The sequence below is a fragment of the Phalacrocorax carbo genome, chromosome 4 (assembly GCF_963921805.1).
Source record: "Phalacrocorax carbo chromosome 4, bPhaCar2.1, whole genome shotgun sequence".
NCBI lineage: Eukaryota > Metazoa > Chordata > Aves > Suliformes > Phalacrocoracidae > Phalacrocorax > Phalacrocorax carbo.
Window position 1 is genome coordinate 6,929,926 of NC_087516.1, and position 25,286 is coordinate 6,955,211.

Genomic DNA, 25,286 nt, shown 5'->3' on the forward strand with positions numbered 1-25,286 from the left:
CGAAAACAGTATCATTGTTTGATGGTTACTATTCCTGGCTGGTACTGAGGACTGGACTTGAGCGGGCAAGGGAGCCAGCATCGGTCCTTGCAACTTGAGCTGAAATGTCAGGCTCTGGGCTGGGGGCTGCAAGATGCGGTGGGTTTTCAATGAGAGGGGCTAATGGAAGTGCAAAAAGGGTGGATAAGAATGCACAGTAGTGGGCAAGGATCATTATTATCATTAAAACCCCCATATGGTGATACAGCCTCTCTCTCTTATGTCATCTAAACATAAACGCGAGTTCTAAGGGGTATCTGGTTTGAATTAGGCCCATTGATGCTTCTTCTAAACTATACAGTAGCTGTTACAACACTTGACAGTTGTGGTTCCAGAACTTTACCACTGAGGAAGCCTACTGAGAAATAAAACCCATATAAAGCACTACCAGAAGCAGAGGCCAAGATCTGACAGTTGTTTACGATATGAAGGATGGCTGCATAAGCACTGTTATGGAAAGCAAGTCTCTCTGAAGGGCAATGGTTTGTTTTCAAATTCTGAAAGAACAAAGGGAAGAAACATCATGGTAGGAATAAGATCCATTCCTGACAATTCAGTTTAAAAAGTTTATTTTGAAATTCTTGATTTCTTGAAATTCTGTGATTTCAAGCTTGGGTGAAGAAATCTTTGTGAACCCAGACCTCAAACATTTAATCGGAGATAGCTTTGCGGATTAGATCTCAAAAGTTGAGACACGGAGGGTTATCCCAAGCAGGGGGTTCCAGATGGCTTCTGGGATTCCTGAACACCACAAAAGATCATGCAACTCGACGGCTGTGGTGAGAAGGCACAGAAAGTTGCAGGCGTGTTGCACTTGGTAGCTTGTTAAACATATGCTGCCAAGTTTGAGATTTAGCAGTCTCAGCTTGTGTGTGTTGAGGTCTGTGCAAACGTTCACTCTGTATCAAGCCTGTGTCTATTGCTACCCCTTCTAGTTTGCTTTAGCTTTGGAATGTATTAGGAATATCTTGTCTCATCCTTCCTAAAGAGTATCCTCCAAGCCCTTTACAAATTCTGAGAATTATAGCTCACATACTTTTCTCTCTGTTTGTTTTTTTAACCATCTGTTGAATAAATTCTCTTTACAGGTAAACTGATACAGCTGATGTTGGTGCACAGTGGGTTTACTCTGATTCTTATATAAAGTCTTGTATACACTTCACTTGAAGTAATCAATCTGAAAGTAAAGCATTCACATGCAGAATATAAAACTCTTACTAAAAAAACCCACATATCATTTAGACCAAAACTACAAATGGCACAAATAAAGCATAATTTAGTTATCTTAATTCCATGTTTTGTAGAGCAGCCTTTGTAGTTTTGTTCTTAAGGCAGCGAGCTCAGCACACCTGGCCACAAACCCCTGCCTTAAAACACAGAAGTTTTAGATTTTGATCTGGTTTCATATCAATACTGTACAAGGATCTCTCAAAATGAATCTCTGGAAAATTGGATTGTTTGGAGTCTTTTCAAACTGAGCCTAGTGTTTATCACAATTTTTTGGATCCACGTAATTTGAGATTTTGTTTTAAATTCTTCTTTTAATGAAAATACCACAGATTTGCAAAATCTTCCAAGACCTTTATCTGTCCTATCTCACTTAGTGATTTCATTGAGGTCTCTAATCTGGGAGCCTGCTTGCAGGCCCCTTCTCCACCTGCAGACAATACAGAGAGGCACCTCCAGAGGGTGATTTCACCCCAAGGTGGTGGCATCATGTTGTGTGGAAGACTACGGCCACAGTTTTGCTCTCACTTTTAGTTGGATTGAGCAAAAGAAGTGGTCCTGGTCTCTCCAGTCCTTGTGCTGTTTTGTGTGGGCACAATTATATATGTAGTGAGAATGTCAGCAGGGTCAAATTGATCAGGTTTATAACTATCATGTGTGTGTATGGAAGAGGGTGATCTATCAGCCAGCTTGTATCACATCCTGAGGGCCATATTCGGGGTGAGACGACACTTCTAGACACACCAAGATCAGACACGGTCCCATCACTCCACCTTCCATATTTGTTTAGTTGGAGTCTTGCACATAAGCAAGGGGCAGACAGAGTTTGCTGCTGCCTATTATTATGCTCTATATACATGTAATATATACGTATACGAGTACGTGCATGAGCAGTCACTATGTAACAGCTGACACAGAGCTCTTTCTCCTGTCCCAAAGCCCTTAGATAACACAAATGTCCATGCCAGCAATCCCCACGGTCTCACAGAAACATTAGACTTCCCTTTGTATTCCTGCTTTAGAGATAATGGGACTTAGTCTGACACTGGAGGGAGTCAGCAAAAACACACCAGATTTTCTCTTTGACATGAGGATGACTCAGCCGAAGACCTCACCTTTCTTGTAAAAGGTCTTTCTAACCAGCTGTTAGAAAGCCTGACAGCAGTAACTGGGATGTGCGTAATGACTTTAAGAAAAGTAATAGAGAGCCTGGCTGGGGCTGCAAACATTGTACCCTTGGTCTAAATAGAAATCCTATTTTATGGAGACTTCTAGCGAGGGCTTGAAGGAATGGGTCCTGTGTCTGCAGAAGCAGCAATGGGGTGGTCAGGAGGCAAGACTGTGAGTTAGGACACATGAACTCGCACCCTGCTTTACTGCAAAATACTGGTGTGACCTGGAGCGACCTTTGTTCCTCCGTGTGTCTGTAAAACAGAACAAATTGTACTTCCCATGCCCAGGTCCTGAAAGCCATATGTGGTAGAAGATGCTTGTATATTTTGAGGTCAGTACCTTAGAAGATTTCTTTTGTGGCTTTCCTGTACACCTTACTTCAGTGATTAATTATAACATGTAAAACACCTGTGGGAAAGTCCTGTCTGTGGATCAATCCGAGTTTTGCAAGAAGGTTTCTGTTTGTAGTAACAGTGCCCTATCTTGCTACTACCTCTGGGAGTTTCCGGACAACTGAAATGTCCCTTTTTATGTTTTCCCCTCATTTATTCTATCCTTTGTTTCACAGTCCAGGCATCTAAGAAGCTGTGTGTGGGTATGCTGGGATCTTGATGACTCGCTGAGCTGGGTACCACTCTTCCAGCCCTTCTTCTGCTGTTTGTTCATTCAAGTGCTTCCACTCCCACCCGTTTCCCTACATCCTCCATCCATACCGATCTACTGCAGTACTCTGCAAGTGCAGCTCTCAAAGTCACTGCCTGAATTTACAAATTATTGGTAACTGTGGCAGGGACAGGAACCTGAAGTGTTATTTTGAGTGGATGTGTTGAGGAGTGTTGCTGCACCTGGAGTTTGCCTGAGGAAGGGGGCATTGCTGGGCCACAGCCAACCTTACAAGTGGAAAAGCCAAGCACTGCTATAGCAGTTGTAATAGTTTTTGCTTCGGGACTGGCATCCCCAAGCCTGAGAAGGCGTGTGAGCATCACTCAGTCCTATGGGGTTGCAATCTTTGATGAAGGAGTACCTCCACAGATTGCCTATGGGAGTGCTTTTATAACCCTGTTTATTTCTCTTATATGGCTGTCAGGGATGTACAAAGGCTGAAGAATTAGTTTTGCATCCAGCACAGGCTTTTACTTTTCTCAACAGGAGAGACAGCCATGTCAAAGAGAGAATAGCAGCCTTATGATATCGGGATGTCAAGTGCTACCCTCAGCTGATGGAACAGTAGTACAGAGCTGTGGACTCAGGAAGAAATCCTGAATTTGATCCTGATTAAAAATACTTTCTTGTACTATTTTTGAGGGATTATTTTTAACCCAGCCTGATTTGCTGATCTGCCTTACTGGGAGCCTCCAAAATAGTTGTTTGGGAGATATGTTTTGAGATCAAGAGGCCAGGAATGGGAAGCTCTTCAAGCCAGCTTTTCTGCTGAACAAATGGTGCATGGAAGCACATCTTTGCTTATAACAGTGAGGCAAAGACAAGAGATGGCTCTTTAGGTTAAGGTTAGAGGAGTTTAGATGGGTCCCATTCTCTGAGCAATGAAAACACAGCCAGCTCTGGTGTGGAACTTGGTGTTGCTCAGTTCCAGTCCTGTTGTGTGACTGCATTTAAGAGTAGGTATGACATCTGAAAGTAAGTGATTTGGAAAGGCAGGGGATGGAGAGAGGTCTGTTGTTTTCCCGGCAAAGATGAGACTGCTGAAACTCAGGTTTGTCAGTATGGAACCCTGCCGCTCCCTCTGTGAGCACCAGGAGTGGTTCAGGTTCTCATTTCACATCTCTTGGGCAAGTTTCCAAGCCCACTGAAACCCGTGAAAACACTCTTCTGATATTGGTGGGCTTTGGCTGTGGCCAAAAACTGGCTGCAGGACCACTCTGTACTCCGGCTACATTAAATAACCACTCAGCTTGTTTCATTTCCATTGTTGTTACTTTTGTAACGTGACTGGTGCTGGTTAGATGGATTTGTGACTCTCTGAATCCCCTTTTGACACAAAGCACCGTGTGAAGAGCTTGGCATTTAGTTAGTAATGACCACATGCAGACACAGCAAAGGCTTATTTCTGTCTGCTGAAGAGTGTCTTATGAGGCCAAGAAACAGAATATGCAAGAGCTGCCTCTGAGACAGGGGGAATTACTTCTTTTCCTCTACCTTTTGCTGCTTCCACCCCCCACCCCCCACCCCTTTTGCTGTCTTTGCTGCCTTTTGTGCCCACCATACGTTGAGCAGTCCCACTCGTGCAGATGGCCTTCCACAGGAGCAGGACTGCTCAGCGTATAGCGGGCTTCAGGTGCTCCATGAGTATTCACACCCATCCCACAGAAAGACCCTTCTCCTCCTCCTCACACCCAGTCACAAGCCACACGCAGACGACACAAAGGGGCAAAGGCTGCTTTCGCCATGGTTTGTGTGTGGCTGCTGACCCCGCACACAGCACATTACGCGAGGCATCGCCACGGCTCCTGTGAAGCACGTGCACACCCTCCTTTGACGCACACCAAGGAAACATGATGATTGCCCTTCTTCCACGTAGCAGGCCCACCACCTGTCCTCCGTATCTGATCTTTCGCTTTGCTCTTAGTTCAGCATTTCTTGATTTAGTGTCCTGGCACCCTGATCATAGCCTGTGATATTTTAGCTTCGAAGCGTGTTCCAACGTGTGCTTCTTCCACAGGCAGAACTGCCCCTTTCCTTTGAGAACTGTAGATGTGTGGCTGCTTGTCATTGTGGAAAACTGGAAGCTCCAGGACAACATCTCCAAATATTTTTCAAGGCAATCCTGTTGTTCTGGCAAATGCCCAGTAACAATCCATGGACAGACGTGTCTTTATTAACAGTGGTGGGCTTTTGCACTTCTTAGCCTCACAGTATTGCCTTAAAAGTATCCTGGACAGTGCAGATAAAGCTTGTTCCCTTATGATGGCTCGTGAGTGACACATGCAACTTCAGGAGTGGGATATTGGCCACTGTGTCACATAGCTCAGTCCCATGGCTGATGCAAACACATCTCATAGTTGCTGACGTCAGTGGAAACCTCGAGGGTGGGCTGGGCACTGGAGGCCAGCCTTGCTTTTGGGTGAGTCAGTGGGACATATTTCAGCAGCAGGAGATTTGCGTTGCAGCACGGGATGGTCAGTGTCCAGAGCTGACGTCATCTGGGCCAGAGGATCACAATATTACGGAGCCAACCTCTGTATTGCCCAGTCCGAGTGCCGTTTCTGCTGAAGCTTACCCCAGGCAGAGATCATTCTCAGCTGGAATGATTTCAAAGCAGAAGTGTGCAGTATGCTTTCTGATATTCTCCACTCCTCTGTTGCAGGAGAGAGTCAAGGCTGTTTTTTGGTTTTGTACTTAAGTGCTGAAGGCTTTGCAGGACAGGACAAAGGTGGGGGAATATCACCCTTGAGGATATGTTTGGATAGCTCAGTCCCCACCAACCAGAAAAACTCCAGAAAGATGTGTGAAACAACCCATATGTATACGTTGTATGATCTTTCATAGAATAAACCTTCATAAAACTGTGATCAGCTACCTTCTGTGTAAAATCAGAAGCTAAACCCACAGCAGATCTCTTGAGGCTGGTTGAGACTCATCTCTTTTATGCAAAGGCCGTAGCTTCACAGCAGCATCCAGCCAATGTGAGCCAGCACTCCTGTTGAAAGGCTATGACCCAGCTGCTTGCATCTGCCCCATACCGTCCTTTCTCTTGGACATGTTTATATCTTATTTATATATGCTGACCCCAGCCAGAAAGCTGTTTCAAGTTAAGTGCTGTTCCTTGTTTCCAGGTTGCTCTTGACCTGGGTCAGATCCTGAAGCCAGTAGAGAGCAGCAGCACAGACATCAGCAACAGGACAAGGGAGGTGGAGGCCAGAGCACAAGGGGCAATGGGACATCTGCTTTCAGCAGCAGCACTGGTTTGTGCTGGTTTAAAATGACTATGAATCTATGGAAGAACTTCCAGTGTCTACAGTGCAGGATAATCACAACTAAAGAAATCACACAGAGCTCAAACCTTTTTTTTTTTCCTCAAAAAGCTTTTTTTCTCTGGAGTCGTCGATGCCGCTGTGAGGATTAAATTGGCAGGCTCAAACTAGAAATTATTTCTAGGCTGTTTCCTGGAACACAGGCTATCCACAAGGTGAAACTGTAAAGGTCATGCTTTTATGAACAGCTATGAATCACCTGTGTTTGCACTGAAGGGTACAGTACAATTCCCTTGGCTGCTTTCATTCTTATGACAATTCCACCAAAATAAAATTCCTGTGGGACTCCTCAGCATGTTCCTTATTTAGGAAGATTAGGGATCTATGGATAGTTTTCCTTCAGAAGCTGCATGAATGGCTGCACCAGTGCTTGTAGAAGTCTAAATCTACTGAAAAAAATCCAGGCACGCAGCAATACAAGTCCCAATATTGCACCCTGTGTTATTATCATAAAGCCTTTTGCACTGCGTTACCCATTGCTTATCCATGTTCCCAGGCCCCTCTAGCCAGGAGTTATTTCTGTTTAGTGATGTAAGAGCAGAGCCAGGGAGCTGTAAGTAATCCCAGCCTTAACACCCATTAAGCACATAGCCTGGGGTGAGGCACGTTCCTGAATCTGTGCTCCTGCTGGTGGATAGAGACCACTGTCTCTTCATGCACATGGGGGCTGTGAAGTCCACCTCAGGATGATACCAAGTGTTTTCTGAGAGGTAGCTTAGCCTGATGAGTTCCTAACGCTCAGCTCCTCTTTCAGTGTGCACGTGTTGCTCGGTATGCCGACTCCTCAGAGGTGAGTCCTGGATTTCCTGCACCCTGATACCCACGCATCCCTTTCAGGCATGACTGCCGTCCCCAGCCTGGCTTGCTCCTGCTGCTCGTACTCACTGGGTTTCCTAACACCAGGGAAACAAACCAGGGGAAGGCCAGGCTGCGAGCGAGAATGCGAGCTGTGTGTGTGCTGATGGCAAGTATTGTGGTGCTTCTCACCCTACTGACCTGTGTTACCCAAGGCTGGGGAGTGTTCCTCTGGAGAAAAACCTCAGTCCTTTCTGTTCTAGAGGACGCACCACTGTTCTTGCTTCACTGGTGTAACTCCTGCCCCGTATCCCCCAGTGCTAGTGTAAAACCACAGGGAAACCAGCAAACCTTCCTCATTCCCAGCCCTGTTTTGCTCTGTTCCCTAAGGACTGGCACGTGTTTGTTGGTGGAGGGGACTCTTGCGTTTGGGGTGAGCAGGGTAAATAACAAAGCCCAGTAACAGACCCTGGTACAATGAAATAGGTTTGAACAGACTCTCCCTGCTTCAGTCTGTGCTACAGCCATTTTTGAAAAATGTCCCACTGTCCCCAGTGTTGCTCGTGTTTACAAACTTAGGTGTGTAGTGAAGGGTTTAGCTGCACCAGGGTTTTCAATGCTGCACCAGTTAGCTTGGTTGCTAAGAGCTGAGCCATTATCACTTCTGCATTTTGTCCCAGTGGCAGAAGAAAGGAGGGGGAGGCCTCTGATTTGGGCATGCCAGAGGATGGGGCTGCCAAGCGGCTTGTCTAGGGAGAAGGAAGAAATTCAGATTGGCATGGTCTCATGTTGGTGGAAGCAGAAGACCTTCGTAATTCCTTTATTTCTCATCTCATGTGCTTTTTGTTTATTTTGCACACTGTAATCAGCCTGGGGATGGCAGCAGAGGGACCGAAGGATGCCGGTGCTGCCACCGTGCTGCAGCCATCGCCGTTGGCTCGTGTCACTTCAGAGCACTAGGGTGTGCGTTCCCACTGCCTTGCACCTGATGTGCCAGGCAGCCCTGTGCAGCAGTAATGTTTGGAGGCTGGTGATCCCAGGCTGACACTGTCTCCTTGCACACTGCATAGGTGGCAAACCAACCCTCATGTTTTTTTTGTCACCCTCCCTGTTGTCCTTTTCTCGTTCTTTGCACTAGCCCATTTGGGGTGAGTGTGCCACTGTGCAGGAGAATGAAGCCCGTTTAAGGTGGTATCTGTTTAAGCAATCGTGAAATGCTTGTATTCACAGTGTGTTTTATTAGCACCCTTCTAATTTTAGCCTAAACTGATTTTATGTATTTGACTTGAAAGTGTTATTTATAAAAAGAATCACTGAATCCTTAAGTGCTTCATAGTCATGAGTTAATCTTAGGAAAGTCATTTAATGATACTAAAGCAGTAATCACTCTAATATTTTTACAAATTGGGCCCAAAGTCACATTGATCTAGTTTAAATTGTGTGCCCTGTCTTTCAGATTGGCTTGTTTTACTATTTTTCCCCCCCTGACATAATCCAGTCCCTTGGACCACGACAATAGGGATATGGTGAGGCTCTATCTCATAGAGGGTTCATTCTGTCTCCACAGGCTGCCCTTTCTCTGTCTCCAAGGCAATAGATGCATTAATGCACCGTCAGACAACGCCTGCTGTTTAAAATGCTCCTTTGTAAGTGTAGCTTTGGTAGCGTAGAGAGCTGGCTACGTAACGTGAACACATTTTCTCAACGCCACAAAAGGCAGGGGGAAGAAAGAAGCTCAGTTTGTTTAGCTAGGACTAAGTTGTCCTAACTATTGGCAATCATCTTTCCTTGGTGCAAACTTTTGTGTAGCCAGTTTCAGAATACAATCGTTAACAGTACTCATCTGCAAAGAGGTTACAGTCTAAGTGGGCAGCCTTACCTCAAGCTCTGTCAAGCCATACCTCAAGCAGGAGTGTTAAAGGCTAGTTCAGAGCCATGGTGCAGCCTTTTTGGCAGGAGCAGTTGCCTTAACGCTCTTGCAGGTGAAACTCAATTGTTTCTCTCATTGGCTGACTCATAGAAAACCCCACAGCTCTTAGGATAGCACAGGCTGGTGGGAGCAAAAGTCTGCCCATCCTGCTCCCTAGATGATATCCTGAGAGAAGGTTTCATGAGGCTATGGCCTGCAGGTGCCACAGAGCGTGCATTTATGCAGAGGCTGAAGCCCAGGCTGAGTGCAGCAGGAGCTCACCCTGTACAGGAGCAGATCATCACTGTCAGTGGTGGTGGGTTCTTCTGCTGCTGAAGCTGTTTGCTTCACAGAAGAGCTCTTTCCTGCCCAGTTGCCTTGCTCCAGCCGGCCCCACAATCTGCACATGGCAAAGTGTTGACACAATTCAGGACATTCATCCTCCCTTGCTCTGGGCAGCTTCACTAAATACAAGCATGATCCACTATATATACTCTGGCTTGTCTTCTTGAGAGCTTCTGGGTCAGCTCTTCTTGCTCTTCTTCAGTCACAGGCCTTTGCTGGCAAAACTCCCTCCAGGTCTTTACACAAGTTTCTGATTTATTTCTTCTATGTTCACGGCCTGTGAGAAGTCAGGCTGCAGCATTAAAGAACAAAGGTACAATTACGTAAGACCTCTTTTTCCCCTTCAGGAAGGACAGAGTGAAAATCTCCAGGGATATCTGTTTGTCTTTTGGCAGTGCCTGGTAAATGCTTAAACGCTGGTCAATATTAAACAAGCTTGCTTGGAACTGGCATTTAAGAAGTAACAAATATTATGTTCAGTGGTATTCTCTCAACTAACATCTCCTAGGTGCTGTTGCAAAGACCTGTGGCATGGTTGAGAGGGAGGAACAATTTTAATCCTTGGAGAGAATAAATAAATCTAGCAGATATTGAAGAACCAGCTGTATATCAGGAGAACTGTTGTGGCTGCTTGTGTTTGAGGGGGGCATTTAATACTAAAATGCTGATCAGGAGCCTTAGGCAATGTAAGAAATGTGCAAGGACATGGGTGATGAATGGGACTGGCTTTTGAGGGTGCACCGCAGGGTTGTGCTCCGTAGCGGTGTCTGATAGGTACCCCTAGAACACTGCAGCTCAGCAGTGACTGACAGTCAGCCTTGTATAAGGTGTTGCAGCATAAAGCCAGCCCCTGGAGTTTTTCCAATAAAATAATGCTGGATCTCTTCCTACATGTGGTTGTCACTCTGAAGACAAGGTGACAGATCACACGCAATCAGCAGTGCAGCTCAGCAAGGACCTTAATGGGACGTTCACTTAATTGTCTTTTAAACAAACCACCTTGTTGGTATGTTAGATGTATCCAACCCCTTCTTTGTGGTATGCTACAAATCGCACGTGAGATTATTACAGCGGAAAGTACTCTTAAAAAACTAATTGTCTTTGCATCAAGGGGGCTGTTCATATATCTCTGAACTAATTCAGTTAAATGGTGTAGGCGGTTTCACTTTTGTTCTTAGCCAGTTTTGCTTCCAGCTGTTGTGCTGAGGATTTACAGATTTTTTCTTTTAACCTTTCTCTCGTCAAGCTTAAACAACAAACGACAGCTTTCTGTTGCTCTAGGCATTTTGTTCCTTAAAACTTCCCTTTGCTAAATGTAGAATCAAATCTTTACAGGGGTGTCTTGCATCACTTTGCAACACTGCCTCTGAATGGCAATTTGGGAGTTTATCTGGATATTTAAAATACTTCCATAGTTATTTTGGTTATTTTAGAGAAGGAAAATTTTTCGTAGAAAATCAGTAGGTTCTTTAAGTCCATTTGCATTTTAGTAACAGAAAGTTAAAACATAAATTGTAGTTTAATAAACTCCAGTTGAACAACAGATATTATGAAAGCGAAGATGAAGATTTCTGTGCTCTGAAACAATGTTCCTTCCCCCTCTACACCCAAATGTTCTCCCCTAACAGTTTATTCTTTCCTTTTCTCTATGTAAATATTATGGGACTCTGATGTAAGTGTTACAGATTGCATGAGTTTTCTTCTGAGGTGTTTGGAATAGACTAGCACCTAACAACTTAATCATTTGTGGGATGTGTTTTCATTAACAGATAACTTTGTTGATGTGATTAGACTTGTTTGCTTTGGTTGCACTTGACTTCAGCCTTGGAAAGGATGTCCGCCTCTGTTCTGTGGCTCCTGGGCAGTGTGTGCTGGTGGAGTGGGCTGCTCCTAACTTCTTGGTTTGGCAATGAAAACTGTTGGGGAAGTACATGACTTGGATCGTGCCTATTGGAAATGATGGCAAATTTGTCTTTGTTGCAGGGAAAAGAAGCTGATCGCGATCGTATAATAAATATCTGCTCCCTTGCTCGTATTAAGTGGTGTGCAAACTTCCTTATATGAATTATCCCCTGGAAAGGCTTAGCTCTGGAGTGACTTCATCTTCCATTACAAAAATACAATACCTTGCTCCTGCTTCGTGTAGTCTGTGACTGTGGTTTTCCCCATTGCTTCTGAAGAATTATGGTGGCAGGAGTAAGAAATATTGCCTGGGAAAACAAGGGGGGTCCAGCTTCTCTCAAAGGTATTGGGGTGCCTGATTCCCATTGTAACTGTATTTAAGTGTCCACATTTTTTCAGAGGATCTACATCAAAGTCCCTTGCTCCTCTGTAATTAGAGTGGGCCAGGCTCTGACCTCCATTGTACTCATGAAAATCCATAGGAGTTACTCAGGGTTTAAACAGCAGCATAGATCAGAGCCTGAATCAAAGCAATTGCCAAAAAACCAGTCTGCTACTGAATCCCATTTGTTGCGGTAGAAAGAGTTTTGCAAGTGAGATTTTTAGCCCATGCAGAATCACGGAGATTGAAGATGACGACAGTCTGGCCCTATGTTCCCTTGTCCATGCTGGGTTGTTCCCTGTGGTGCATTTAATAGCTTAGATCCCAGCCCTGTCTACTTCAGGGCTTCCCGCACAATGTGTTGGTTGTATCGGTTCCCTTTGAAAGAATTAGGATAGGATGATAGGATCTGGAATTAAGGGGTCCCTTTCCTTAGGCTGTTTACAGTCAGATTCTGTCTTGCCTTAGTGAAGAGAGGAGTGTAATCTGTTCTGGACACTGAAAAGAAGTTTACAAGAGGCAGCAGCAGCAGCTTTAGCCCTGGCACACCAGCCGATTTCCTGTTTCTGCAGCGATTCTGCCCCTCCCCGCAAAGGCGTGAAGCTGTAACTGTGAGAGGTGGAGACACCCGAAACACAGCCCGCTCTGAGATGGGGAGTGAGAGTCTCCCAAAGACGAGAGAGCCAGGGGAGGCATCTGGCATATGGTCCATGCTTTTACACAGACACCTCCTGGCTGTGGCACGGTCCCTGGGGCTGTCAGCTGCTTCCCTGGAGCAGCACATGCTGCTGGCTCTGTCACTTTGGGGACATCCGATAGTGGCCTGAGGCCCAACAGCCCCAGATCCTAAAGTCAGCTCTTAGAAACACACAGGAGGTCACCTGAGGCCAAGTGCTGTCTTTGGGAAGCCTGTGCCAGCCCTGACAGCATGTTTTGCTTCTCAGCCTTCACCTTCTCCAGAAACAAACCTTGGTATCCCAGAACCCATCCATTCACTTTAAGCCTCCATCTCCCTTCTCCCTAATTCCTCACATGTGTGCTTGCTATTCTGGTTAATCCCCTCCTTTACATTTTCTCCTGCAGAGGACTCACTCTCTTCCAGTAGGGAAATTAGTTTTCTATTCTGTCATCACTCTATTCACAAAAAAACCCCAACAACTTCAGAGTTGGCACTCACGCTGCAGCAGCCCTTCGGAGATGAGTTGCCTCCAGTCCCACAAGAGCGTAATGCTTCCACAAACATGGGACGAAGTCTGTCACCCCCGATCAATACGAGGTTGGGATTGACCTTCCCAAGGCAGGATGGTCAGGGAATCCTTCCTTCTTGCTCCAGATATTAAAGAAGGGCCCTGCATATTCAAGATCTGCTCTCGTCAATAGTCTGAAATGTAGTGGAAAGGCCTGGGATAGACCCATTTTTTCCCTTTTCCAATTCAGTGAGGCTAAAGCAAAACTGGTTCTCATTTGGCCGGTTTTCAGTGCCTCATTCACAATGAGATGGAACAGGGGAGAGAGGCCTAAGCCCAACTTCCAGTGGACTTTACAGACCTCTCTGCTGTGGTATGTGCCAGCATGGAGGCTGAGCTCTCCTCTTGATCTTCATGGAAGCAGCTCCAGGACATGGATATGACGTTTAGGCTGATGGGAAGAACAGAAGAGCCTGCAGGAGGCTGTGCCTCTGCTGTGCCTGTCACGGAGACAGGCGATGCAGGTGGCAGAGCTCCCTGGATATCTTTTTTGCCCAGCACCCAATTCAAGAGAAATCATAATATCAGAGCTGAAGCAATGTATGCTAGAAAAGGGCTGACAGTTCCTTCTGTCTCCCTTTGCAGTGGAGTGGCTGGTTGTAGGAGAAAGGGAGCAGAGGGCATTTGCCTAATCCTGTATGCTCTCAGCTTCAGCAGCCAGCATCTCCACAGTCTGGTCACCAAACGCTCTAATTCTGGTTCTCCAACATCCTTCTGTCCTGTCCCCTTTGAAGCCCTCTTTTTCCTGGGCAAAGCTGTTGTCTCCTTGCAGCACCACGTGGCTGGGGGCGTGTTGTTGGGCCAGCCTGCAGTTCACATCTGAGGGACCTCTGGGGAAGAGGGCAGCTGGGAGCAGTCATACGAATCAGTGTTGAGGACAGTACTTGGCCTCCAGGCTGCAGATTTGGGCATGTTTGGTTCAGGTTTTGCTCAGGCACTGAACAAACAGTGTTAAAAACAAATTTAACTCATTTTTTCATTGGCTTAGAGAGGTGCAAGGACCAGTTCCCACATCCAAGATGACTTAAGCTAGGCTCCTCCTGAATATCTCACTTCCCAAGTGGAAGGATAAAATAGTAATTAAAATAAAATTCTCCTGGACTGATTTGCCATGTGGCCTGGAGAACATGTAATTCTCCCCACAGTGTAGTCTTAACACCACAGTCATATATAGAAAAAAAACCCCAACAATTCAGCATTATTCCGAGCCTCTCTTCAATGTGACTATCAGCATTTTCAGTACAGCTGGGAAAAAGTTGACTCCAGTTCTTCCTGGAAACCTGCGATGGTGTCTTGCAGCCAGCTTGTCCACACAAATGGTGATGGAGGGATAGAAACACAGGGTCGGTGGCCACAGGATGGTGTGCGCCGCTCTCTCGAGCAGCAGCTGCATCCTGTGGGCTGAACGCAGGGGCTGAGAGTGTTTAGCTGCTGATTTGAACTTGGCACTGGAGAGAGCCCCAGTGACCTGCTCGTGACTTGTGGTGTTGCTGCAGCCAGATCACTTCCCCTTTGTCTCTCCGTTACCCAATTGAAAAAGCTGTTGGAGAATTCAGTTCTTCTGTGCTTTAAGGATCTGAAGTTGATTAATAAGTATTAGATGTTTAAGAATCCTCTTTGGTTTTAGTCATTGGGTTTTAGTCTTTGATCCAGTAGAGTCTTACAGTCAGGCTGAGGCAAGGAGCACAGAGCATTATTTCTATGTATGTTTATACCACAGTCTAAGTATAGGGCCAGTAATTGTGGTTAATGCCATCTAAACAGCAAACACTTCCACGCCTGACACATTTCAGAATGAAAACAGCCTAACTATCAGTCAAACAAAGCAAGCTCCAGCCCTGCTGATAAGAAACTCTCTGCGGAGATGCAGAAGGCTTGGTCACTCTGGGTGTCCTTTGCTGTACCTCTTGCTTTGGACTGACCACTAAAAATACCATCTTGTTTCACTGTCTGGATTTCAGGCAGCAAATGGATTGTGTTGTGCAACATGACCAGTCCGGCAAAGATCTTGCCATAAGTTACAAGGTTAAGAACCACCAAGCGGGCATTAGTCCTTTGTCATCATGGGGCCATCATCTGCCTTCAGATCCCTCAGTGGAGTTAGTGTTCCATAAGATTTACTCCAGAGTGACAGAAGAGAGACTTTTCCCTGCTCTGGTTTTGCAGCAACACACCCACTTGCTGAGGGTCCATTCAGTGCCTGTTGAACCTTTTGGTTAACTTTCTCAGACTGGGTGTTTGGCTTGAGCTCTCTCAGCTTCAAGTCAGTTAGTGCTGCTGTGCTTCATATTTCTGCATCCCAGACAGCTCTCTCCGTACTGTCCAGAGGGCTTCAGCACTCATTTGGTGTCTTCTAGAGGACATGCCTTCTGGAAGCAGTAGATGCAGGAACTGTGGCTGGAATCAGCAATTCAAGAAATCAGCTATTTTATTTATCCCTGAGCCAAACAAAAAAATCTCTTTCTAGAACTGTGAATTTAGTCTTGTTTCTATGTAAAACGATCCAAATAGAGCTTATAATGGCTTCATAAACAAGAGCCTTTTGATTTCTAACCCCACAGCTGCTATTACTAGAGTGTCTATTAATCCCTGAAAGATGCATGGCTTTGCAGTGACGTGGCATTTGGCAGAGTGTGAATCAAACCATCACTGATTTCCTCATCCTCTGTCTTCACATTTAGACTGTAAATGGCCGTGTTAAATAGGTGTGGACAATAAATATGAAAAGCCACCTGAGGCGAACTGTGAAACAAAAGACTCTGTGTTCTCAGATGATGAAGAGAACGATTCATTGGATTGTGCATCCATGAACAAAAGGCCCAAAAAGAAGGATCAACCCCTTGAGGTACTTCCATATTGTCAAGGCTCCTCCTTCTGTGACATTCCTTGAATCTTCAACTGGATGAACATCTCTGGTCTAAAAACACTCGAGTCCAAACAATACATTTCTGATCTTTCAGGGGTGGGTCTTGCTATGGGTTCGCTTACTTCTCTGCATGTGCGGATTTCCTGAAAGAAGTCTGAAGTTGTGCCTGTGGAGATAATACTTATGGGGAGGAATGCTTCAGAGTTGGATCTGAATTGCAAAACTTTTATCTAGCTCTAAACCATGTGCTAGCATGGAGGTATTTGGGTGAGAGGATTTGGATATCAACTGCTAGTTGATTTTTCATGTCTGCAGAGTAAAATATATTCTCACCCCCAAGGCAGGATAGTTACCGTGAGAAGAGCCAGAGCGCTCACAGTTCAGAGCCCCATCCCTCTCGCTTGAGTTCACGCCTAGCCAAATCCCACCAAAACTAGCGGCAGTTCTTCCTTCATGACTTCAGTAGGTTTTTGAATCAGGCACTATATTAACAAGTATGCTTTAAGTTGCTTCATGGAAACAAAAGAGCTAAAGGAGACGCAGATCTCACACTGTGGTTTGCCAAAAGCAATTTTAGCAACATTTTGTTGTGGAGGAAATAAAACCTCCATGGGATATGCCATAGGCAAAGACTCCTTCCAGATCTGGGCTGGGGGGATGGAGCCACAGCCAGCAGCTCTCAGATCCAAGCCCGGAGATCTCCACCGTGGGGGAGCTGGGTTTGTTCCACCCTCCCCTCGGCTCAGTGTGAGGGAGCTGGAGCAGTGTGGTTTGGTAAGCAGTGTGTGACCTTGTGGTGGGTCGTCCTACCTCTGGGGGGATCTCACCAAAAGCTGGGCTGCTCTGTTCCTACCCTGGAAAGGTGCAGCCTCTGTAGCTGCTCTCAGAGCTGTCAAGTGGCCTCCCAGAGGAGGCAGAGCTATTCATTCCTGATTTAAGAGTCTTTACTGTGCAGTTAATGGCTGCTTTGCTTTAAGAGCCATCTGGCTTCCCAAAGAGCAGCCTTCTCCCAAGCTGCAGGAGACACTTCTGTAGTTGTCAGGCTGTGTCCCCGAGCTCCTGGTTTACAGATAGCGACTCAGAGCCAGCAGCTATGGAGTCTGGGGTGGTGTGGGATCCCTGTCTGCCATAGACAGCAGCTTTCTTCCTTGGCTTTTCTCCTCCAGCTGTGCCTTTCTGAATAAAGCCATCCCATCCAGCTCTGTTGTGCTGCTGGGGATTCATACTGGGGGCTTCAGGCTTGGAAGATGGGGCGGGTGTTGGATTAATCCCATCTCTGCTAAAACTACCTTGGTTTATGGGCAAGCTGGAAGAGATGGAGATTTAGATGGAGTCTAAACAAAACCTCACTGCACTGCAGTTCCTTATCTATATGAATATTTGTACCTTGCTGCATCACAGGAATGTGGAAACACAGCATGATCTTGGGTCGGAAAGGCCTATAAAACAGAAATGCCAGTCCTCACTTATGAATGGTAAGACCCTATCGTAGTCTTACAGGTAAATAGGTTGGGGCCGTTAAAGAAAATAAAGCTTTGGATATTTATGTAAATGAAGTAGAAGAGCTTACCAGGCCTTGCAGTGTTACGTGATGCTATGACAGGCCTGCACGCTGAGAATTTGTGCTCCTCCACAGCATCTGGTAACCATTTCTTCTTGTGAAGCTTGCAAGGCACAATGCTATGCCAGAGCTCTTCTGAGAGAAGTACGGACTGCAGATTAGGTTTGGGGTTTTTTTGTTTGTTTGTTTCTTTGCTAGTCTAACTAATTTCTGTCTCAGTCTGGAGAATGGGTTAATCACAGTAAGCCAATTTCATGGAGTTGGTCTGGCTCCTCCGGGGTGTTTTGGGCTCCTTTTTAAAGCTCCCTACATCAGCTGACTGCAAGGCAGAATTGCAATAGTTGGCTTCTAAAATAATTTCAACGGATTGTGTCTGGCCTATCTCCCAAGCAAGGCGCTGATCTTTTCAAAGAGCTTTGCCTTGTGAGAATTACAGGCCCAGTGTGTTTCAGCTTGGGGACTCCTTCAGCTTTGTAATGCCCCAGTGAGATGTACCCTCAGAGGGGCAGGGTTGGGCAGTACAGGGTGGGCTGGGAGATACCAGCAACGCCTTTCTGCCACCCCTTTGCTCTCTTGATCCAAGAGCTGCCGTAAATGGCACCACTTTGTCCTGGCTCCTTCGACTGTTATGTTATTAGGAATCTTTAGCCACGCCTCTAACCAAGCGCCAGAGGGGAAGGTGTTGGTGTAACCTGGGTATAAGATTACAAGGGGTATCTTACAGGGGTGAGCCTTCAGCTGGTCATTCATTAATGATCTTCAGGGCCAAGATCTGCTCTCCATTACTTCATGCCTGGAATGGGATCATTGTCACAGAGGTGCCACAAAGATGGGTGAGTTTTAAGGAAAGGAAAAAACATTTCTCATTACGCCACTGAAGTTTTCTCTTGCTTTTCTGCAGGCACCGCCTAGGACCCTTAGACCTCGCTTCAGGAAGAAAAGTACCTCGTCCTCTGCCACTGAAACAATGTGAGTGCAATGAGCCAATAGCACCAAGATCCACAGAATGTCTCTCTTCTGCCTTAAAGAGCTACTCGTTAATAATGTAGGAAGCAGCAGTGGGATGGATGTGCTTTGACGTACAGCATTGTAGACATGGCCTTTCTCTCTCCTCTCTCTGTGTCCTTCTGTTACACGCTTCTCGCGTTTGTCCATGACGTGGGTAGCACAGTCTGGCAGAACCCTGCAGGTAAAAGCCCTTGTTTCGTTTGCAGAGTGTACGCCCACTCACGCTGGTCCTGTAAGGCTGTACATGTACAATTCTCATTTGTGTCTGCATAGCTCTAGCTCTGTGAATGCACAGCGGAAACAAAAATAATCATTTACTCATGATGATACATTGACAGTGTATTTATTTATGGCTTTATCATTAATGAAATGGATTTGCGGAAGTCACGGATTTCTCTTTCCTCCCTTCCTCCTCAAGACTGGGAATGATGTAGCAAACGTCAAAGTACTTCGACTGTACAAAATGGCCAAGATTCATTAGCAGAAGCTGAGCTGCAACTCTGTATCTCTTTCTGCAAGTAAATTATGTGTATTCTGAGAAGATCGCTGTGCTAAAACCATAGAGAGAGAACCACTTACAGAGGACGAGGAAGAGACATGCAAGAGGAAATAAATGGTTTCAGCAACATAATGAAGGGGGAGTCTTAATTTTGATCAGCCTGAGCCAGGAGAGTATTGTGTGGAAAACAGTGGTGGCTAGAACTAGATCGTATCGCTTGTGGCAAATGTTCTGCTGCTGGTTTTAAAGTGTGAGCAAGCCAGGCTTGTACTAGCTGCAGCGACAGAAGTTAGCATCACCTCAGTGACGTGCTTCCAGGGGAAAGCTCACCTTTCTCCCCTGCCTGCAACAGCGTTGGTCCCAGCGCTCTGCTTTCCTGGTGAGGTGCTGCTGTTTTACTTGCAGGAGCAGAGCAGAGCGCTGGGTCTGAGCTGCTTTCCGAAGCCTGGAGTTTTGCCTGTAGCACGGGGTTTGGTTAGAACCACAAGAACCAGATGGAGTGGTGTGTTTGTATCCATATATAAATGAGAAATATAAAAGAAGAGGAAGACATGGTAGGGATTGTGTATTTGTGCTTCAAGTTGGTGTCTCTTGTAAGTGTTGAGCATGTGAGATTCACACCTAAGTTAATTACGTGGCCCTTTGTGTTTGTTCTTGGACCCGTCACATAGACTAGAAAAACATGTAGTGTTATGTAGAACGTGCCCTCACTAATGGATCAGTACACGGGCTTGACGATGAACAGTACTGTTAATCTAGTTCAGGTGCAGCAGTCCAGGATGCCAACAGCTGGCTGGAGTGTATCAGGCTCGGAGATAAATCTGAAGCGACCTTTGAAACCTTTTCTCTGCCGGGTACGCATCGATATCCCTGCTGTCCCTGGCTGACGGATCCCTGAGGTTTCCTCCAGAGCTTCCTACATATGTGGGGAAGAGAGAAATAAATTATGCGGACGCACAAATGTCTATCTGACGTAGCTAGGAAGTGGAAAAAGGCAAGCAGGTATTTCCGGTGTCTGCCACAGTATTTGGCCTCATTACCTGAGAGTTTTATTTCCTTTACATGTGCTAATTCAATCACATTTTGCAATGGGTGAGAAGGAAAAAGCCCCAACAAACCTGCCTAAAGAGCTGTTACAGAAGAGTCAGTCCTTGGAAGATACTCAGCAAAAGCTTTGATGAGCTAAGCTTGTGTGTTTTATTTTTAAGCAGCTTTAGAGTTTATTTGATTTCTTTTGGCAAACATTAAAAAGAAATAGAAAAACTGCCTGCAGTGTTAGTAGAAAATAAAATCCTGTTGCAAGCAAGCTGTTTCCCTGCTATGCAACGGGCTGCCGTAAGATGAAAAAGAAGCTGACAAGTTTGCACTCAATTATGCCAAAAACCCCCCAACAACATAGAGCTACACAACATCTGACAAATTCTATTCTCAGACACGCTGTATTACCATTGCTTCTCACTAAAATTATTAAATGTGCGTCTGATCTGCTGTTTTACTGTAAACTTGACTGTTTAGCATTTCTTAAGTGCTGAGGTGAAATTGTCGACAAGGGAGTTGCCTTATATCTCTCAAAACATTCACTGTAAAAAGGAGAAAAAATAAACCTTTTCATATCTCTGGCAAAAATGTATTAATTTATCAACTGAGCTGTATATTTGTGAATAGATAGACAAGAAATGTGAATGCCTAACCACGTACACTTAGTGCTGTAGTGTTCTGTGTACAGAAGAGAACGGTCATTTGCTTTTGACTCCGCACCTTCCACACACAGGTTGTTTACAGGTGTTGCCCCAAGTCTGTCATTTCACTCTTTGGCTACTTGCATTCACCAGACGTGAAGTCTCTCGCAGATTTTCTCCTGAGCCTCTGCCAAGGCACAAGCGCGAAGCAGCGAGTCGCCTCCCTGCGCTGATGCTGACCCCTCCCGGCAAACCCGAGCCTGCAGGACTTGAGCAGAGAGGGTGGATGGATGGTGGCTCTTAGGCGACTGCTCATGGCGGGCAATTCTCAGCTTCCTCCCAGCTCAGGCTCTGAGGGTGCAAGCCGGCTAACCGCTTGCAGATTACTCCTCCTAAAAGCAAGCAATCTTTCAGGGGACGGTTTAAACGGCTTAAGTGAGAAAAGCCTGGTTATAGGGGCCTTTCAGGCAGCTGGCCTCCACAGTCAGCCCAGTAGGCCAGGGAGGCACCTCCTGACTTCTCAGAGATGGCCTGGAGAGTGTAACCCTGAAAGGAACAGGCCAGCGCTAGAAAATACAGCCCGTGACCAGCACGAGGCTCAAGTGAAACGTGCATTGCCGTGAGCAAATAAAATCGAGGCTGAGGGGAAGGGAACTGCAGCTGAAGATGGTCCATGGTAAGTGGGACCGTGAATTACCTCACCCACTTACCATAAATTCACCTCAGTTATGAAGAGAATAAGCTTGATCAGGTCACACCTCCTCTTGTCGCAGGGGCCAGCGTCAGTGCAGTTACAGCCATCGCCAAGCGCTGAATCAGGATCACGGCAAATATAGACAAGACAGACCTCGTGTGTATCACCGTCACCTTGGAACGAATCGCACGCTAATCTAAATTGTGTAAGTAAGTGCACACCCAGCACAGAAGGAAAGGAGAATTGGGTTATTTACTCCTACTGAGAGGGAGAAAGCTGCTTGGAGAGATACGATGCTCCTTAGCCTCATGTAAACAACCTGCTGCCTCTGACTGCTCTCTGAAGTGTTCGCGTGTAGTGACGAAACCCTCGTACTTGTGACCGAATGCTCGTTAATCACAGCCTCCTTTTTGCTGTTTGTTTTGGGTACCCATTTTGCATCTAGCACCGTATTTGAAATAGCAGAGAACACCACGTTGGGATTTGCGTTTAGACAAACTATTTAAGGATCGTAACCGTGCCCTTCATGTGATCTCTTTCCTGTGATCGATAGAAAAGAGCTGTGATGAAACGGCACACTTAATGCCTCACAAGAATGGCCGTTACAACACTATTCCAAAGGCCGATGTTTTGCTGGTTTTGTTATACTGCTTGATATACATCTTGAATAAAGTCTTAATCTTTTCTTTAAAAAAAAAAAAGAAAAAAAAAAAGAAGAAAACATCTTTAGTCCATTCAGTGTATCTGGCAGGCCAGAATAATTACTTTGATCACTGTATTATTTTTATCTCAATTCTGGCTGACTGTACATAGATGTATTCACTAAGTGCTGCATGTCCTTCATAACGTCTTTCTGTATTATGAACTGGAAAAAAAATACAGCTACTGAACACTCTGCGTAACTAGTGAATTCATTGAAACGCTACAGCCTTGTACAGCAAACCCTCTCTTGCTATACAGGTGGCCCTGGAGCTGATAAGCAGGGACTAGCTGCTTAATAACAGTTAATTACTAGCACACGTTTTGAAGGTACTGCTAGAAGCAACTGCTTTTCATACACTTACTGGAGTATCAGCTTCATAAAAACCTCCCATCTAGCCCTTGGCGAAACCAGAGACGAGCTGCATTGCACGCTCCAAAAGGACCATGTAATAAATCCTTGAGTTTCTTCCATATATACACATGATCAGAGATATGCAGCGTGAGGTATAATTAGGCTTAAAGAAAGAATAAAACCAAGAAAATACTCAGAACTGACTGCCTGAGGATATAGCGTAGGACTCAAAGAATATATTCTACTACTCAAAAAACAACATGGGATCCAAAATGTGAGTCCTGTAATGAAATTTGGTGGCTAATACACTTTTAAATCAGTTACAAAAACCACACATAGCCATGAAACACTTTTTTTTTTTCTATGCTCTCTCACACAGCGACATGGCAATGGTTTATTTGGTACCGTGACAGGCAACAATACCGGAATGGACCCTGCTCTCCTTTCTCCCCCAAGGAGACTCCTTTCAGTGAGCTACCACTAGGTGTGGACAGAGCAAAATATATCCCCGGGTTATTTAAACATTTCTTTCACTTTTAGTGACGTTTAGACTGTAATCATCCATGTTACACACAATCACAGGAAATCCACAGACATCAGAACATGTAGGTGACCAGCTTGACCTCAGCTAAGTAAAATACAAATGCTCAAGATAATCTTGAATGTTCCTTTATTTTGGGCATCGATACCCATAATTCTGATCAGACGATATGCATATGTTTATTTAGAAAAAGTAACAGGTGTTACATATTTATTAAGACCATACCATATGTACCACCACCTCTTTCCTAGCGGGATGCAAAAATGAATCCAAGATTTCTACACACGAAGATTCGTGCGGTCGTGGTACTTCTGGTAGGGGTCATCAACATACCAATTTCTTCTTTTCCAGAAAGAAGTGGTCATTTTATCAAGGAGTTTACATTGTGTTCTAGTGCACAATGTCAGCTCTCGCAAACGCTTCTTCTGGGCAGCTGACTTCTTCCACAGTTTCTTCTTATAACCAGCCTGTCAGAAGAAAAGTCACAAAAGACTTCAGTGGGTCACTGCAAATACACATATACAGCAATACTGATCAGCAAACCAGGACAAATTCCCCACTTTCAGGAAGGACGGGAGACTCTGGAGCTCTTTTTAACTTCCATACTAGCTGCTGCCCTCTAACGGAATGAAAACAATTATCCTGCTGACTGCGAACAAAAAAGTCTTACCTTTCTCCTAACCCAAAGGCCGTTGTGCAGCCGGAGAAACCTATCGATGACGGATTTCACTGTTTTCTTCTTTCCTTTCCGCAAGCTACAGTAAGTGAGAGTCCTTGCTGGCTGCTGAAGTATACTTGGAAGTAGAGGTGTGACACTAAAAGAAAAAACCCCATCCCCAAAATAGGGGAAAAAAAAAAAAGAACAGAAATGAAACATCTTTTTCTAAAAGTAATCACTGGCTTTTTCACATAAAGAGAGATCAGAATTGGCTGCGACTTGTCTGAAGGAGGTTAATAAGAACTCATCCAAGATTACAGCACACCACTTAATGAGTGTGCGTGTTTGAACACTAACTGCAGTGCTGAACTCCACTTGAAACTAATCTCAAAGTTTTTATTCCATATGCAACAGCTTTTTCATCTAATAGAAGTGGTTAAACAGTCAAGAACAAATGCTCAGCTGTCCCTAGCATCCAGAAATTACTTTTAGAACATTAATGACCAGCAAGAGAAGCGGTGCCAATTACAACAACACGGCTTTTTGTAAAGCCTATGTCTGCAAAGCACATTCCATTTTACACCCTGCCTCCAGCGTTACACTTAACACAAGTGGGAGACTTAGGGCTAAAACAGAGACCCGTTTGCTCCAGTAAAAAGCAGTCTAAGAAGCGTCTCTGATGAGAATCCTTCAGCCCCTCTTTTTTGTCCCTTCCAGCCAGATACAGTTTCACATTAGAGGAAGCCGGGATGACTAGCTCAGACACCTGTCTGTAGAGGAGCTGTTTACTGAGAGTGAGATGACTTCCCCAGCCAAAGAGTACAGCTTGTCTCTGCCAGGGCCTGTGGGTGTCCGACTGGCAGGGCGAGGCCCAACCACCTCACCTGTCTCTTATACTCAATACTTAGTGCGCGAACATGGTGACTAGACCCCTCCTGCAGGGAAGTCACACATTTGTAAGTCCTTATGGCCCTTTGATATTTGCAACGCATCTCCCTGCTGTCTCCCTGGCTGTCTACCAAATCTCGAAGATGAGTCTGTGGAGAGGTGTCTCCCCCCAGGCGCCGCACGCACCGAGCCCGGCAGAGCCTGCCTGCCGGGCAGAAGGGCACGGAGCCATCAGGCAGACGAGAAGCTTTCATTCCCGAGAGAACGGCGCGGACCGTACCTGCTGAGGAGCGACGAGGTGCCTCCCCTGGGCGGGCTCCCCGGGGACAGCCGCGGTTTCCAGAGCGGTGCCGCTGCCGGTGCCCGCGCTCCCCCGGCGCAGCGGGCGGCGAGGCCGGAGAGCGGGCGGCGGGCGGCCCAGGGGGCCCAGCGCCTCAGGATCCCTGCGGAGAGCCAGACCCTCAGGCGGCACCCCCGCACGCCGCCCCACTCCCCGCCGCCATTTCACGGGCCGCCCCCCGCCCCTCTGCCGCCGCGCGCCGCACACACCCACCCGTCACGGCCCCGCGCGCCGCCGCCGCCGCCATGTCCCGAAGGTCACGCTGCGCTGGAGGCGGAGCGGCGCCGTGCCCCGCCTAGCGGGGCGTTGCCTGGGGCAGGTTCGGAGCGCCATGTCCGCCACCACCCGCGGCGCTGTGGGCTGGGCCCCCCTCATCCCCCGCCACGGGACCAGCAGTACACGCAGCCCGCCCCACCACGCCTCTCCCGCACATGCACCAGCGCGGCCGCCCCGTGTCAGCCTCGCACCGCCGCCAGCGGGAAGCGAT

General features: G+C 46.3%; 2 protein-coding genes across 3 annotated transcripts in view; one reads left to right on the forward strand and one right to left on the reverse strand.

Annotated features, from left to right (window-relative positions):
• Positions 1–22,215, forward strand: part of REEP1 (receptor accessory protein 1) — a 70,165-nt gene extending 47,950 nt beyond the window's left edge. Inside the window, exons 8-9 of one of the 2 annotated variants that reach the window (XM_064448908.1) lie at positions 15,717–15,856; positions 18,340–22,215. In XM_064448908.1, coding sequence (XP_064304978.1) covers positions 15,717–15,856; positions 18,340–18,411 — 212 coding nt within the window. In that variant the 3' untranslated portion in view covers positions 18,412–22,215. Of the gene's footprint in view, positions 1–7,185; positions 7,404–15,716; positions 15,857–18,339 lie in introns of those variants that run through there. The other variant, XM_064448909.1, reaches the window with a different exon arrangement.
• An 810-nt stretch (positions 22,216–23,025) lies between these two features.
• Positions 23,026–25,166, reverse strand: MRPL35 (mitochondrial ribosomal protein L35). The gene is made up of 4 exons (XM_064448913.1): positions 25,013–25,166; positions 24,740–24,902; positions 23,584–23,728; positions 23,026–23,380 (listed from the first exon to the last, which is right to left on the reverse strand). The coding sequence occupies exons 1-4, from the start codon at positions 25,044–25,046 to the stop codon at positions 23,192–23,194; spliced, it is 531 nt and encodes a 176-aa protein (XP_064304983.1). The 5' UTR covers positions 25,047–25,166; the 3' UTR covers positions 23,026–23,191.
• Between the last annotated feature and the right edge of the window lie 120 nt (positions 25,167–25,286).